General features: G+C 38.2%; 1 protein-coding gene across 5 annotated transcripts in view; it reads right to left on the bottom strand.

The window, feature by feature from the left end:
* DNAH5 (dynein axonemal heavy chain 5) overlaps nucleotides 1-16468 on the bottom strand; it is a 162309-nt gene that overhangs the window by 65490 nt on the left and 80351 nt on the right. For all 5 annotated transcript variants that reach the window (XM_039343855.1, XM_039343852.1, XM_039343853.1 and 2 more), the window contains exons 43-45: nucleotides 15218-15459; nucleotides 12725-12901; nucleotides 1334-1538 (exon numbers count right to left, since the gene is read on the bottom strand). In XM_039343855.1, coding sequence (XP_039199789.1) covers nucleotides 1334-1538; nucleotides 12725-12901; nucleotides 15218-15459 — 624 coding nt within the window. The remainder of the gene's footprint in view (nucleotides 1-1333; nucleotides 1539-12724; nucleotides 12902-15217; nucleotides 15460-16468) is intronic.

The raw sequence follows: 16468 nt of genomic DNA, 5'->3' as shown, positions 1-16468 counted from the left end.
AGGCACCCTGAATAACTGATTGTTTATATCACATAGGACAAGTTGCACAATGCACTCATTCGCTTCCTCTGCCAAAGTGAAAAATGAAAAAAGCAACATTTAATGAGCATTGCTTATTAAATCTGGTCTTCCCTATCGTAACTGATTGCAGTTGCAGCAGATTTTAAAATTACAAATCTCTGTCATTTAGAAACCAGGTCTTTGCCACTTAAGCTTGTATTTAAAAAAATTCTTTCTTTCTCTCTCATGTAAAACAAATCAAAACAGCAGTCCTTATCATCCAAACCATAGCCTGACCTCTCATGACTCATAGAAAACAGCAACTCTATTTATATGTTGCTGGCCACTCTTCTTTGTCCCAATCAGAAGCAGCAGGACAAAGCATTCTTCCTAGAGACTGGGAAGGCCTGTTCATTCTTTCTGGCTGCTCCCTGAGATGTTATCACTGCCACTACTGTCAGAATCCTGGATTTCTGGATACTTTTTCTTTCCACCGAGCCAGTGAGGTTCAGCTGTAGAAACTTGAGTTTATTAAAAATAAAAGCCCCTAGGAAATATATCCTTGCAATTTACTCAACAGTAGGTCAAAGATGCCTTGTATCTCACCAATTTAGAACTAACTTAGCAAAACACAGGTGAAATAGAACTTAAAGTGATTGACATTGGCTTATGTAGAACGTGTGAGCTCTGCATGTGGAGAGGAAGAGGGAGGCAATCACATTAACTTCCCCTCAATCTCAGTCAACAGTCATCACGTCTCAGCACAGAGGACTATTAACACTGGACAGCTGGAGTGTGTGGATACTTTCTTTGTATCATAGTTTTAGACGTCACATGTGTCTTCTATAAGCAGAAGTTTATGAAGAGGATAGGAACAGCAATTACATAATCTCTACTACTCCTTTCAGAAACTTCTATGTTCGGTGTAACTGAAGGTTATAGAACAGGGGTCTTCAAATGCTGGCTGAGGAATTCTGGGAGTTCAAGTCAACAAGTCATAAAAGGGCCAAGTTTGAGGACCCCTGTTATAGAAGTATACAGTAGATATTTTAAATGCTGAAGCTTCTTCAGTTCAAGAAATAATATCATCACTGAATAAACTACAGTGGAAGATCTCAGATTATGAGATGTGATCTAGCTGCATTATATAATCTAGTCCAGGCATGTCAAACTGCCATCCCACAGGCCGGATGCGTCACACCGAAACCGCGCCCACCCCATTGCCAGCAATGGGGGAAAAGTCGTGATATGTCATGTGACGTCGCAAGTTTGACATGCCTGATCTAGTCCTTTTTGTCAATAAGCAACAGCAACTTTTTGAAAGTTCACAAACCGTCACTGGTAACATAGTAGTCAAACATAGTGTCTTCACTTCCTTCTGGGATATTAGGAAGATCAAGATTTATTTTTTCATGACTACGGAGCCAGTGCTCCAACTTCCAACGGTCTTCCAATTCCAGCAATGCCCCAACACTCCACATTAGGGAAAAGATGTACAATCTTTCCAGATATTCAGCAGTGATTTCCACACCTTGGTCCTAAGTAAAGAAGCACAATGATTTTAATCATTAAATTATTCTGAATTCTGAAACATTTAGAAAACATACTTTTCCAAGGATCTGTAAAAACAATCTTTTGCTCCTGTCTCATAAAACAACTAAGAACTGAAATATTCTTACACGAGATTGTACTAGTAGTAAAAACATTTGAACTTTGGAATGCATCTCAAGCAATATCTGACAAATGTAACAATCTAACATGATTGGACAATTGATATATTTTTCAAGTAGCAGGCAATGTTCAGTGAAGAGAAGACAAGAGTGAGCCACATCATACCCTAATATGAATGCAGCAGTCAGGATTCAACATGTAACATACATTAGATATCAGAAGCTACAAAGAAACATCAATAACATTTGCTTGTATACAAGCAACATGTTATTCAAATTTTACAACTTCATAGTATATCAATTGATTCAGCCAATAAAACATAAGCTAATTTGAAGTTTTATTAGCTTTTTTTTAAAAAAAATACAATTTTATGGGCAAATGTTTAATTGAAAAATAAAAACTTTAAAGTGAAACTTTGATTTAAAACATTAATACAATGCCTTTTTGCCACTATAATCTCAAACATCTTTCTAGAAAAGGTTTATTGCTGGGGGGGAAAGTACACACGAATGGAGCCCTAAAGGTTAATGATTTATAATTTCACATGAGATCAGGCACTAGAAAAGAATGCATAAAATGTAATATTTCTGATGGACGAAACTAAGAAATTATTGCCTGGATGAAGAAGAAATAGGATGAAGTGCACCAGACATGAGAAGCACCACAGTTGTATCTCTTATAATCTAAAGTCACCTTTTCTGAAAGCTCCCAACAGGAATTGCTATATTATGGTCTCCATGCAATGAGGACTACCAGTAATTTTTGTAAATTATAAATGCTATCATATTTCAGAGAGTTTTAACTGCCAACCATGGATAGAAAGGACAAAATGATCCATTAACAGCAAGATCAAAGTTGATCAAATTAAGCATTTAAAAAACTCTTTTATTGGATCTGTGTTTTGCTGAGATTTTAAAAATCAACTTAAATATTTTGTATCTTATGTAATGCAGTATGTCAAAAATATTTTTGTGACATATTTTGATGAATCACACTATCATAATTGATCACAATTTTTTCAGGGGCCTGAAAACAATACAAACTGTCCCAATTTGGGAACTGTTTTTTCTAACACCATCTTAAAACTACAATTAATTCCTTATGTGGTGGTGCAGTGGTTAGAATGCAGTATTGCAGGCTAACTCACTGCTTACTCCAGGACTTTGATTTTGAACAGCTCAAGGTTGACTCAGCCTTCCCTCCTTCTGAGGTTGATAAAATGAGGACCCAGATTGTTGGGGGCAATACGCTGACTTTGTAAACCAAGCACTGTGAAGTTGTATATAAGTCTAAATGCTATTGCTATATAGACAAAAGATTCATTATATGGGACATTTGGCAATGGTGCAGAAGACTGAGTTTGGAACAATAGTAAAAGCAAGCAATTATCTACAATTAGCTCAGCAAATGTTTCTCCTTCTGACTTTCTTCTTAATAAGGAGCTGCCTTCTTTATGGTCTTGAAATAAAAATATCAACTCATAGACATAAATGACTTGACAATTATTTTCAACATCAATGTTCTTGGAAGATATTCCAATAATATAATTATGCATGAAGTAATTCTTAAGCTACTCTTGCAGTCCATGAAACTATTCCACTAGATCATATGTTCATTATTCTGAAGAAAAACATCTATTTCAGACTTTTACATAGAACTATGTGCTAACACAGTGCAGCAATAGATCGTCATAATCATGGGTCCAATGACAGGCTGATAAGAGCAAAGATAACTGATGAATGAAGTGTCATGAATTCCATCAAGCATTAACACTGCATTAGCAAGATAAGGAGATTTCACATGATAACCTAGTATGATTTTGTAGATGCCTGCATTTCTCTTCTTTTAATACCAAATTTGGCCAATGAATATAGCTTTGTTTTGGCATGCATGCAGGCTGAATGTAACGAGTTAACTGATTCAATACCAGCAATGAACTAAATTCAAGCAATAGAGAGAAAGCAGAACTACTTAACTCATATTTTTGCATCCGTCTTTACACAAAGGGGAAAAAACAGCCCAACGTATCAAAAACAGTACTGTAAAAAACAGATTAGAAACACAAGATAGGCAAGAAAATGGGAAGTGAGTACCTGTCCACCCTAGAAAAGTTCCAATCACCAGGACCAGATGGGCTTAAGATACAGAAGACTTGACAGACTTGAACATTGGGTGCTATCTAATAAAATGAAATTCAATGGTGAAAAAAGTAAGGTTTTACATTTAGACAAGAAAAACCAAATGGGTATAGTATAGGTGGTACTTAGCTCAATAGTAGTAACTATGAGAGGGATCTCAGAGTCCTAGTTGACAATCACTTAAATATGAGCCAGCAGTGTGCTGCAGCTGCCAAAAAAGCCAACACAGTGCTAGGCTGCATTAACAGAGGGATAGACTCAAGATCATGTGAAGTATTAATACCACTTTACAATGCCTTGGTAAGGCCACACTTGGAATACTGCATCCAGTTTTGGTCACCACAATGTAAAAAAGATGTTGAGACTCTAGAAAGAGTACAGAGAAGAGCAACAAAGATGATTAGGGGACTGGAGGCTAAAACATATGAGGAACGGTTGCTGGAATTGGGTATGTCTAGTTTAATGAAGAGAAGAACTAGGAGTGACATGATAGCAGTGTTCCAATATCTAAGGGGTTGCCACAAAGAAGAGGGAGTCAAGCTATTCTCCAAAGCACTTAAAGGCAAGACAAGAAGCAACAGATGGAAACTAACCAAAGAGAGAAGCAGCCTAAAACTAAGGAGAAATTTCCTGACAGAACAATTAATCAGTGGAACAACATGCCTCCAAAAGTTGTGAATGCTCCAACACTGGAAGTTTTTAAGAAGAGCCTGGACAGCCATTTGTTTGAAATGGTATAGGGTTTCCTGCCTGACCAGGGGGTTGGACTAGATGACCTCCAAGGTCCCTTTCATCATCTTCGTCATCATCATCATCATCATCATTATTATTATTGTTGTTGTTGTTGTTATTATTATTATTATTATTATGGATCATCGCACAGTCAGCCAGATGTTCAGACTGGATTTGGCAGTTTGTCTACCTATCGAGTCCTTAACCAGGACCTGGGATAGGCAGATGTGGATGTTTGATGGTATTACAGATATCGTCGCAGGATGGAAGCAGTTCCTAATAAGGCCGCCTTTTGCAATTGACTAATAGCGAATTTGTCAATGCCAATTGTGTTCAAGTGGTGCTCCAGTTCTTTTGGGATTGCACCCAAGGAGCCTATGACTATTGGTACTACCCTTGCTTGCTTTTGCCACAGTCTTTCTATTTCTATTTGTAGGTCTTTGTATTTTGTTATCTTCTCCAGTTCTTTCTCTTCTATTATGCTGTCTCCAGGCACTGCCACGTCCACTATCCAGACTTTTTTGTCTTTCTTATCGACAATTGTTAAGTCTGGAGTGTTATGTTGCAAGTGCTTGTCTGTTTGAATTCTGAAATCCCAGAGCAGTTTAATTTTATCATTTTCTATGACTTTCTCTATTTTATGATCCCACCAGTTTTTGCTTACAGGCAAATGATATTTTTTGCAGATCTTCCAATGCACCATTGTTGCTACTTTGTCATGCCACTGCTTGTAGTCAGTCTGTGCAATTTTCTTGCAACAGCTTACCAGGTGGTCCACTGTTTCTTCAGCTTCTTTGCATAGGCAGCACTTACTGTCTGTTGCTGTCTTCTCAATTTTGACTTTATATGCATTTGTCCTTAAGGCTTGGTCTTGTGCAGCCAGAATTAGTCCTCGGTCTCTTTCTTCAATTTTCCTGCTCTTAGCCATTGCCAGGTCTTGTTATTATCTGCTTTTCCAGCTATTTTTTTTAATGTATTGGCCATGTAGTGCTTTGTCTTCCCATGCCTCTATTCTGTCCTTCATTTGGTCTTTCTTGTAGGCCAGTTTGGTCTCTCCAGTAGTCAGTAAGCCTTCCTGATATACTAATTTCAGTGCATCTTCATCATTGTTCTCCAGATATTCTTCCAAAGCCATTTTTTCTTCTTCAACCATCTGATGTACTTGTAGCATTCCACGCCCACCTATATGCCTTGGTAGATAAAGTCTATCAAGGTCACTGCGTGGATGAAGGGCATGATTCATTGTCATTATTTTTCTGGTCTGCCTATCCATTGCTTTTAGTTCTGCTTGAGTCCAGTCCACTCTTCCAGCTGTGTACCTAATGACTGGGATTGCCCAGGTGTTGATTGCCTTTATGGTATTTCCTCCATTGAGTTTGGACTTTAAGATCTTCTTCACTCTCTTGATGTATTCACCTCTAATCTTTTTCTTGACTTCAGTGTGCTTGATGTTGTATCAGGCGATGATGATTGAAAATCCTCAAGTGAAATTAGTGGTGTCTAACCGGCTAAACCCTGCCACCCTATTGCCCACAGAAGTGGATTCAGAACACAACTGCTTGCTGCCCTGAATTGGTATACAGACAGTTCGAGTTACATGAAGGAGGGGAGGAGGGTTTCTGGATATGCGATTGTGAATGATGAGGAAGTGGTGGAAAGTAGTCCGCTAGGAGCAAACTGCAGTGCTCAAGTGGCAGAATTGTGGGCATTAATTAGAGCATTGGAAAGAGCTGAAGGGGAAACTTTAAATGTCTGGACAGATAGTAAATATGCTTTTCTAACTCTGCATGCTCATGGTGCTGTGTATAAGGAGAGGGGATTCAGGGATTCGGCTGGCAAACATGGGTTACATGGACACTTGATAAAGCATCTTCTCGATGCAGTACAAAAGCCAGCAAAGGTTTCAGTTATGCATTGTAAAGGGGCCATCAGGGGGGAGTATGGGGGGAACTGAATAAGCAAGTGGAAAAACTTAGGGACTAGGTTGTTGAACAAACACCTTCTAAACTAATAACAAGATGTCATCCCTTTAAACCAGGGGATAGGGTGTGGGTGAAACATTGGAAACATGAACAACTGGAGGGGAGATGAAAAGGACCTTATGAAGTAATAATGGCCTCTCCTTTAGCAATAAAGATTGCAGAATCTAAATCTTGGATTCACTAGACCAGAGTTAAAGCAGCTGCAGAACCTCTGTGGACAGTGAACAGGGACCCCAAGGTTCCCACCAAACTCACTCTTAAAACGTGTTTAGTATTTTAATGAATATTTTATTGTTTGTAAACCAGATATTGTATTAGCACAAGTGTATCCTGCACATATATCTACGGCTGCCTGGCTGAAATTCAACCCCCTGCTAAGCCACACCCGGAAGCTGGCTTTCTACGCACGGGAGAAGAAAGGATGAAAGGCTTCCTTCTGCTTTTATATAGTACTGTTGTTGCATGTAATAATGTTTGTCTTTCTAATTTAGGCCAATGGAGCAAGCCAGAAGAAGCTCCACGCCTTATCCAATCTTATGCTATAGGCACGGGCACTTGTAAAGGTCAACCCCTATTGGATTTTCCCCAGAATGATGGAATGGTAGCTGGCCTCATCCTTGTCAATTTCCCCAAGCATTTGACAGAATAGTTAAAGAAGCCTGTATTACAAGACCACCTGTCAATCCCGAAGCCTGTCAGTATGTTGGGTATATTCTTAGGAAAGGCATATGTGTAAAGGCCCCATATAAGAAGCCTCCTCCTCCTGTTACTCTGGAGTGTGGGCCTCCCTTATTCTGGGGATGGGAGCGGGTCACCCTAGTCTCGCAGTTGAAGACGGGAAGGAAGGGGACTTGCATCGTACATGTTATCCCGGTGGAATTTGGAGTAACTATCCAAAGACCCCCGAGGAAGTGCCTAGAGAGAAAACAAAGTAGAAGGTCCCATCAGAATAAGGATATGCCCCATCCATTGGAGTCAAGGATGCAATATAATTTGTGGGTCCAATTGGCTAAACTAGCCAACACAACTGATTTTTGCCTTTCTGAAGCATATGACATGGAAAATTTGCTGTCCACATGTTTAATACCAGTGTGTGTTCCAGTCACAGCAGCTAAGGAATTCAGTCACATACTCCTAACGTTGCCATTCCAGAAGACTTACAATGTGCACATGTCACAGGGTGTGAGCAGAATATACCTTCACCTCATTGCCTGAAAGTGAGCCAAGAAAAGCTAAATTGCACATCTTTCCAAACAGTGTCTTTTGGGTATGCAAACATATGGTTACCTAAAGGGTGGTTCTTCACATGTGGGAATTCCAGAGACAAGAGTATAACAACATACATACATCAGACCCAAGTGTTATGGAATGAAACTTATCTGCATGGATGAGATAAGTCTCATCAGGGGGGAATAAAGTGGTACCTGGAAAAATACTGATGGTCCGACAAAGGATGTGTATAAAAAGCAGATGGCCCAACAAAAAGGGTGAGGTTTGTTTTGCTTACAAGACAACTCTTAAATTTAGGATGGCCAGACATCCTGTTCCCAGCTCTGCACATGATATATTACTAACTGCCTGTCACATGGTATATCTAAATTGCTTAACACTTGATATATTGCTGATTGCTAAAAACATTCCAATGTAAACGAGGAGCTATCGATTATAGATCTGTCTAGTAGTTTTTCTATGTTAGAATAAGGACCTATAGAATGTAATGTGACCTGAAAATAACCCCCGCCAGAAAGGGTTATAAAAGTGGTCATCAAAGTACAATCTGGGTTCAGACTGTTTAAGCCAGGATGGCTCTCTGAACCTGCATGCAATAAACTTCCCTTTCCTCAAAAAAAAAAAAAAAAAAGAATACCCAAGTATTTGTAGTACTCTTCCTCATCCAGACTCTTAATGTTATTTTCGTGGAGCATCTTGATTCCTTCAGTTTTCACTATTTTTCCTTGTTTGATAGTAAGTGTGGCACATTTGTCCAAGCCAAACTCCATTACAATATCTTGGCTATATATACGGACAGTGTTGAGCAGCGATTCTATTTCAGATGATGTTTTTCCATACAGCTTCAGATCATCCATATAAAGGAGGTGGGATAGTCTGGCAGATGTTTTTGATGTTTGATAGCCATGTCCTGAGTTATTCAGTATTGTTGACAGAGGAAACAGTGCAATAACAAATAGTAATGGTGATAATGAATCTCCTTGAAATATTCCTCTCTTGATATTAACCTCTCCCAGCTTCTCACCATTGATCTGCAACTGTGTCTTCCATTGTGCCATCGATCTTTGCACAAATGTTCTGATGTTTCTACTGACTCCTGTTATTTCTAGGCACTTTATTATCCAATCATGTGGCAGAGAGTCAAATGCCTTTTTGTAGTCAATCCATGCCACATTCAGGTTGGTCTTCCTTCTCTTGCAGTTTTCCAAGATCATTTTGTCTATTAGGAGTTGATCTTTTGTTCCTCTGCTATTGGGGCGGTTTCCTTTCTGCTCAGGTGGAAAGAGATTGTTTTCAACTAGATGCTGTTGTACTGCATCAGCTACCACACCAGTTAGTAATTTGAAAGTTGTTGGTAAGCAGGTAATTGGCCTGTAGTTGCCTGGTGTTGCCCCTTTTGCTGGATTTTTCATTATTAGGTAGGTTTTCCCAGTTGTTAGCCACTTTTCAATTTCTCCTCCTTGTAGTATATTGTTGAACTGCTTGGCAATGAGTGGGTGTATAACAGTTAGATGTTTCAACCAAAACCCATGCAGTTCATCTTCACCTGGTGCTGACCAATTTTTGATTTTCTTTGCTCTTTTTTCTACCATTTTTGTTGTTATTACTAGTTCTTTCATTTCAACTTCTGTTTTATTTGCATCCACCTCTTTTAACCAAGCCGCATCCTTGTTGTATTTCTTTGGGTTATCCCATATCTGCTTCCAGAACTGCACTGTTTCTTTCTTGTCAGGTACTGACTGATTCCTTGCAGTTTCTCCATTGATGGATTGGTAGAAACGTTTCTGATTGGATTGAAATTGGAGGTTCTGCCTATAGTTTGCAATTCGAGCTTCATATCTACTGATTTTCCTGGCTATAGCTGTTATTTGTTGCTTTATTATTTCCAGTGCTTCCTTGATCTTCCTTGTTTCTAAGTGGTATTTCTTGATTAGGTATTCTTTGGTCTTCTTGTTCTTCAGCTTCTTTTCTTTCATCTGTTCTAGCTTGCTTGCATGTGATCTTAACTTGCTGATCTTATTTTCTAGTCTAACCTTCCATTTTTGTGGTGCACTGTTTGTTTGTTTTTCTTTTTGTTGATTTTGCATCCCAGGTATTCTGTTATAACTGCAGCTGTGCTGTACATTAGTTGGTTTGTTTCTTGCAGTGAATTGGTGCTTATACTTGCTATTGCAGTATTTGCATCTTTTAATGCTTGTGCTAGCTGTTTCTTTGAAACAAGTTTCAATGCAGGCAGCCTTATTCTGTTGTTTTTGTGCTGTTCTAGATGCTCAGTTATTCTTTGTTTCAATTCTTTTATTTCTTTAGTTAGAGGGTTTTGTTCTTCCTGAGGTAGAGGTGCCTGGTTTCCAAATGAGAACAGTTGTATATTTCTGCTAGATTCCTTCACTGCCAACTCCCCCTGGTTAGCCTCTACATTCTGAATTACTTCTGGTAAGGCTTTGATTTCTTTGCCCTGGGTAAACCTTTGCAGTTCGTCCAATTCTGTTTCTGTGAATATTTTGTTTCGTGTTATAAATCGGCGTTGATCTGCTAGTCTCTGTTCTGTTATTTCTGATTCTGGATGTTGTTCTTTCCAGAACTGGTGCATTCGTTTTAGATATCCTCTTCTTGTTGGACTTGATCTGTAGTAACAGATCATTATTTCTTTGTTTTCCATCACTGTGTATCTGCGACGGGTAAACACCTTTTCTTCCAGTAGTTCTGCAGCTGCTGGCCCTGGTTGCTCAGCCAACAGTCCTGAGTCCTGTAACCCATTTTTCACCAGATATCCAGGAACTCCAATATCTAGTGCGGACCTTGTTAACCCGGGCGACGTCCGAGCCGGTATGGCATTCTGAAATTTACGTCTCACCATATTTTTTATGGGAGAGACACTCTTTGTCTGACTCCTCTGATGAGACCTGTCCAGTATGGTTGAACCTCTGGCATAGCTCTCATCTTCCTCAGAGTACACAAGCCCCACAACCACGTCAAGGTAGTGCCTCACTGGGGGATTATTATTATTATTATTATTATTATTATTATTATTATTATTATTATTATTATTATTCATGTAATCCATCATTAATATACATTGCCATGGTACATTCCAGATATTGCTTAGAATATGATGTTGGTTAAAACATATTAAGTTAGCTATCTATCTAAAAGCCAGTATGATGCATTGGTCCTTCCTAAGTTATGGAATTCTGGATGGGTCACTTTTGGCCAGTCACTTACTCTCAGCCCTAGACTGGAAAATCAAAAATCATCCATCTACAAATCCACAGCAGAAAAAATCTGTTACAGTCTATAGCCATCAATGAACACACTTTCATCCTGTAGTTGATGAATTTCAAATAATAATAATACAAAAATTGGTGCCACAAGGATACGAATATGAAGTATTAAAAGAAACACTTGGCATATTACATGAGCCACTTTAAGAAAAATACTAACTCTAATTATAGAAAATTAATCAAAGAACTTTTGAGAAGAAAATTAAATGTGGGAATATAATTAAAGCCATAAACACTTGGACTGTTCCAATTATTCAATATATTACAGGTATAATTGATTAGACACAAGCTGAATTATACATACTTCATAGAGAAACAAGAAAATTAATGACCATGAATTATGCTTTTCACCTAAGAAGCAGTGTTGACAAACTCTATTATGCCACTGGGATTGATCTGTTCCAAGTAAAATAAACACTGAAAGAAGAAAAACACTTCTTGAATGATTTTAAGATGCACAGTAAGTAATATCTATTGGTAGAAATTTGTAAAGAAAAACTACCGAAGACTGCAAAATAAAAACAACACTATAAAAAGGAAGCAATTGGAAATATAAATATCTTAATTGTGTGTGTGTTTGTGTGTTTGTAGAGAGAGATTGTTAAAAGAAAATCAGATACAAAATGTCTTGGCTATTGGTTGAAAAGCAAAACTTGGTAGAAAAGTAAAAAAAAGAGACTGAAGAAACAATCATTGAAGCATAAGAACAAGCCACAAAAACAAACATGATACAGAATATCAATTACAGTTACAATTACAATTACAAACATGATACAGAATATCTAATTTAGCTACCCCACTGGATAGCAACTGCAAATGCAACAGAAATAAATTCATTTTCCTACCAATGAGCGCATTTATCACAATAAAAGCCTTCAGAGTGAAACTGATTAACTTCTGGTCAGTTTCAGGCTGCAGCTGGGAGATGGCTGGAAGTTTCTAGTGGACCACGAGCTGTTTGCAACTTGGCTACAGAAACAGCAAGTGAGCGCACGTGCGTGCATGCACATCGTCACACCGCTCTCGCAAATGGAGCCAGTGCGCATGAGTGCTTGCCGCCTGCTCATGCAGAACTATCCCCTTCCCCCCCCCTTTCCGGTTCACAAAGTTGGAAAGGTTAGCAAGCTCTGCACTGCAGAGAAAAGCAGCTCAGGAAGAGACTGCATATAAGCAATCCATCTGGCTTGTCCGAGAGCAACCTCCCTGTCTGGGCAAAATAAACAGGCTCTTTATTAAACAATTATAAATGAAAAGAATAAAAATATTTTTTAAAAAAACCTTACCTTGCTCTGACTTGATTACTTACTGATACTTATTTATTTATTTATGAGACTTATATACCGCTTTAAGTGCAAGCACTCTCTAAGCGGTGTACACCAGTAAGCAATGTATATATATATATATTTACATCGCCCCCAACAATCTGGGTCCTCATTTTACCTACCCCGGAAGGATGGAAGGCTGAGTCAACCTTGAGCCGGTGAGATTTGAACCGCTGACCTGCTGAACACAGTCAACTAAAGTGGCCTGCAGTACTGCACTCTAACTGCTGCGCCACCTCGGCTCATACTTCCATGATTCCCATGTTATTGATTAGAACTTAAGTCACTGGAAAATACCTGTGACAATCATTAGATGAATCATGACCATCATCATCCATCTGTCTGAACAATATACGGTAAATGATTACCTTGCAAGGTATAAGGCCCTGAAGCATATTAATGCTCTGCATTATCACAAAGGCTTCTAACATGTCAATCTTGTATTCCAAGGACTGAATACTAAACCGGTAAAGGTCTGGAAAAGATGTTGTGTACAACTGACGCAAAATCTCTGCTTCCTGTGGAGCACGCCTCTTCAGAAAACCCTGTTATAATTGAAAACAAATCACCATGAGACTTTTGAAATTATTATCCAAATTTACCAGATCAAGCAACTAGAGTTAGTTTCAATCCTCTAATTTTTATTTTCTGGAAGAAATTAGATTTTTTTCACCAAAACATTTTGTTTGGGCAAGAGAATAATTGTCTCTACTTGAGGCAAGGGTTTCATCTTATCTGCTTCTCAGATAGGTGATAGTATGATGATGAAGGATAGCATATTAGATGCAAATTTTAATATTGGAAAACATTGAATAAAAACATCAAATACTAAAAAATGTCAAGGGCGACAAGTGAATCTAAGTGGGAACACAGTAAATGAATCAATTGAACAAAAGTTTGAGAAATAGCAAAAAGTTGTCTAGAAGCCACAAAGTCAATATAAAATATGACAAGAGATATTTCTCTCATTCTTGCTCCATTAAAGTACTAATTGAATTTCTGAATTGTTATTCTTGAGTTCACTTATAATGATTTTGTATCCTATTTTTCTGGTCAAAGAAGTCCTAGAGGCAGTTGAAAACTTAAAAATTTCTGGTGATTTCAATCATCTAGTCATAATGCAGCCAACATATGGACAACTGTTGTCCTAGCTGGTTAACTAATTCCAACATAAGTTTAAACTTTCACTGGAGTCTTCATTTTTGTCACAGACTACTGTGGATACAGGCAAATTTATCTTTAATTTCTCTCTCATTTGTGGGGGGGGGGGTAGAAACCAATTCCTATGGAGTTGTCAGAGACTCAATCCCTTGGCTGGCTAAGATTGATGAAGCATAATTCTAGATGTCTGTCAATGCCTTACAAAAATTTACTGCTTGTCAGCCTGATCTTTACACTCATTTAGCTGTCTCATTTCCTCATATTTGCCATGAGAGTCATCTCTCCTCTTTTCTCTTTTCTTAATGTCTTGACCTTCCAAACTGATTTGCAGTTGTCCCTATCAGGTTCTTTTCCTACCTTCCCATGTCCTTCTGCTCAGTCATTTATCATATTACTCATCCCAATAATTCAATACTCTACTTTGCCACCCAGAACTATTTCTTTTCCCAACAGCCAGATCTGCTGGTGAAAAAAGTGTATTAAGATCTTTCTCCACATATTAGCTCATTGGATTGCCATGTATTGCAGCCTCATCTCCCGTTGGAGGGGCATAGTGTGCACTAATGACAATTCCTACAATTTTGGCACTGATTAAAATCCTTTAGTGGTAAACACTAACTTAGGCACATATCTCCTTAAATCATGGGGTAACATTCATAAAGCCTACATTCATTTCCTTTTCAACTATGAAAATCAGGTTTGTTGAGCATTCCTGTCTCTCATCTTATAACCTTTCCCAGACTAATTTGGCAAAGGCGGAGATGAGACTACATATTAGCCACATGCAGGAATACAGTGGAAAATGAAGCAAGGTAGTATTAGAGACACACTGAAGTTGTGAATATTATTCATTTTCAGAAGGCCCTTCAATTACATGATGATGTCTACATAGAATCACATCAGAAATATGTGTAAAATATAGGAAATGGAGTTATGTGTTTGTGTCATAAGGGAACAGAAAGATGTCCCTTCCCATACGGAGCTGATGTGGGGAGGAAGTCAACATGAGATAATATTTTACATGCCCCCTAGATTCTTTAGTAGACTTCAAGAATAGTATCATAGTGTCAACATCCCTGGCACATAGCTTCATCTGAAGACAGCAACTCAGAAGAAGTCAGTTAGATGATCCTGTCAAGCTTTTCAACAACAATTAAACCAGACTGAATGTCAGACCACAGATAAAATGAGTTCCCAGTAGCTCAAGAACCTAATCTAACCTCATTAGTACAGTCTCCTTCTAGGAAGACACAATGGCATCAGATTAAAAATCTGAAGATGTGAAACACAAACCTTTTAAGACTTCAAAATTGACCATCAGTTCTTTGAATTGAGAGATACAACAAACACTAGACTTCTTAAGAATAGTCAGTTGTGTAACATGACCATGGAGGTCCCCAAAGTGGTAATCATATTCCTATAGAAGAATCTTGTACCAGAGTCGATAATGATTTTACTTAGAACAGTATGGCTATACAATGTTAAATGTTAAGATGGTTATTAGTTGACATTATTGGTACTTAGTAGCTAAACCATTGAAAATAATGGCTGTGGAAGTAAATACACAGCTTTATTAGACAGCTAAATGTATATTCAGAGCATATTGCAGACTATTCTATAATTGCATTCATAAAGTAATTTTTAACAATCCAAAAGTGATTCATGATACAAAGAGTTTGAACTCATGAAAGCAAATATACCTCCAGAACAGGGCTCCAGTTGAGGACAGATGAGCTCATAAATACCATGCCATTCCTTGACACTGTTGCAGGAGAAGCATTGTCAATATTATGAGGCTCAAAAACAATTTTACAATTGGGTGCCATAGGGATCCGATCTCCATTAGCTAGGGTCAATGTTTTGTTATCATCAAGCACCGAATTCAGATTTTCAATCCAAATGGCATCAACAGGACCATCGAGTACTATCCAGATGTGTTCCCCTATATCCAAAAGGGGGGGAAAACATTTCTTGTAAAGAGAGTATTTTGTGATACAATCATTTTCCTGCCTCATGGAATACATATGAATATGATTAAAAAGTAGAAACAACACAGACTAATTTGCTGTGTGATATTTATAGTCAACTTCTCAAGTGACTCTGAAGATCAGTGGATGATCTTAGACAAGTTCCTACTTAACCTTGCAGAAGTGAAATGCAGAAAAGCTTCATTTAAATCATTTCTTTCTTTGGCTCTCTCCAGCAATTCTGAAAAGCACAAAATGTGTATTCTGTTTAACAGTAATAGATTTTATTTAATAGTAACAGATTTCTCAAAGCAAGTAATATGCTGGGGAAACATTACTTACAAGATACTTGACATTTTTATTTTACATGTAAAGCCCTTGACAGGTGACACCTAAGCAATAAAAAGTCACCCTCCTATTCTCTTTCCCCATCTGTCAAAGCTGCCATTCAGCAATTTTGATAAGAACTACTTCTCTTGCACTCTTTTTCCTAGACTGAGAGGAAAAAACGTATCCACACATAGTGAGCAGGCCAAGGATGCTAGTCGAAAAAATAAAGGTGTTGAAACTTTGGGGAAAATGCAGAGAAGAGCAACTAAGATGATTAAAGGCCTGGAGACTAAAACATACGAAAAACAGTTGCGGGATTTGAGTTTGGCTAGTCTACAGAAAAGAAGAACTAGGGGTAACATGATAGCAGTGTTCCAGTATTTGAGGGCTGCCACAAGAGGGGGGTCAACTTATTTTCCAAAGCACCAGAGGGCAACACAAAAAACAATGGAATTAAGGAGAAACTGCTTAATAGTGAGAATGATTAACCAGTGGAATAATTTGCCTTCAGAAGTTGTAGGTGCTTCATCACTGGAGGTTTTAAAGAAGAGACTGGGCAGCCACTTATCTGAAATGCTATAGAGTCTCCTGCTTGAGCAGGGGGTTGCACTAGAAGACCTCCAAGGTCCATTCCAGCTCTATTGTTATTCTATT

This window comes from Crotalus tigris, unplaced genomic scaffold (genome assembly GCF_016545835.1).
Source record: "Crotalus tigris isolate CLP2741 ecotype Arizona unplaced genomic scaffold, ASM1654583v1 scf7180000017878.447376, whole genome shotgun sequence".
In the NCBI taxonomy this organism is placed as follows: domain Eukaryota; kingdom Metazoa; phylum Chordata; class Lepidosauria; order Squamata; family Viperidae; genus Crotalus; species Crotalus tigris.
This window is presented reverse-complemented; position numbering and strand designations above follow the sequence as displayed.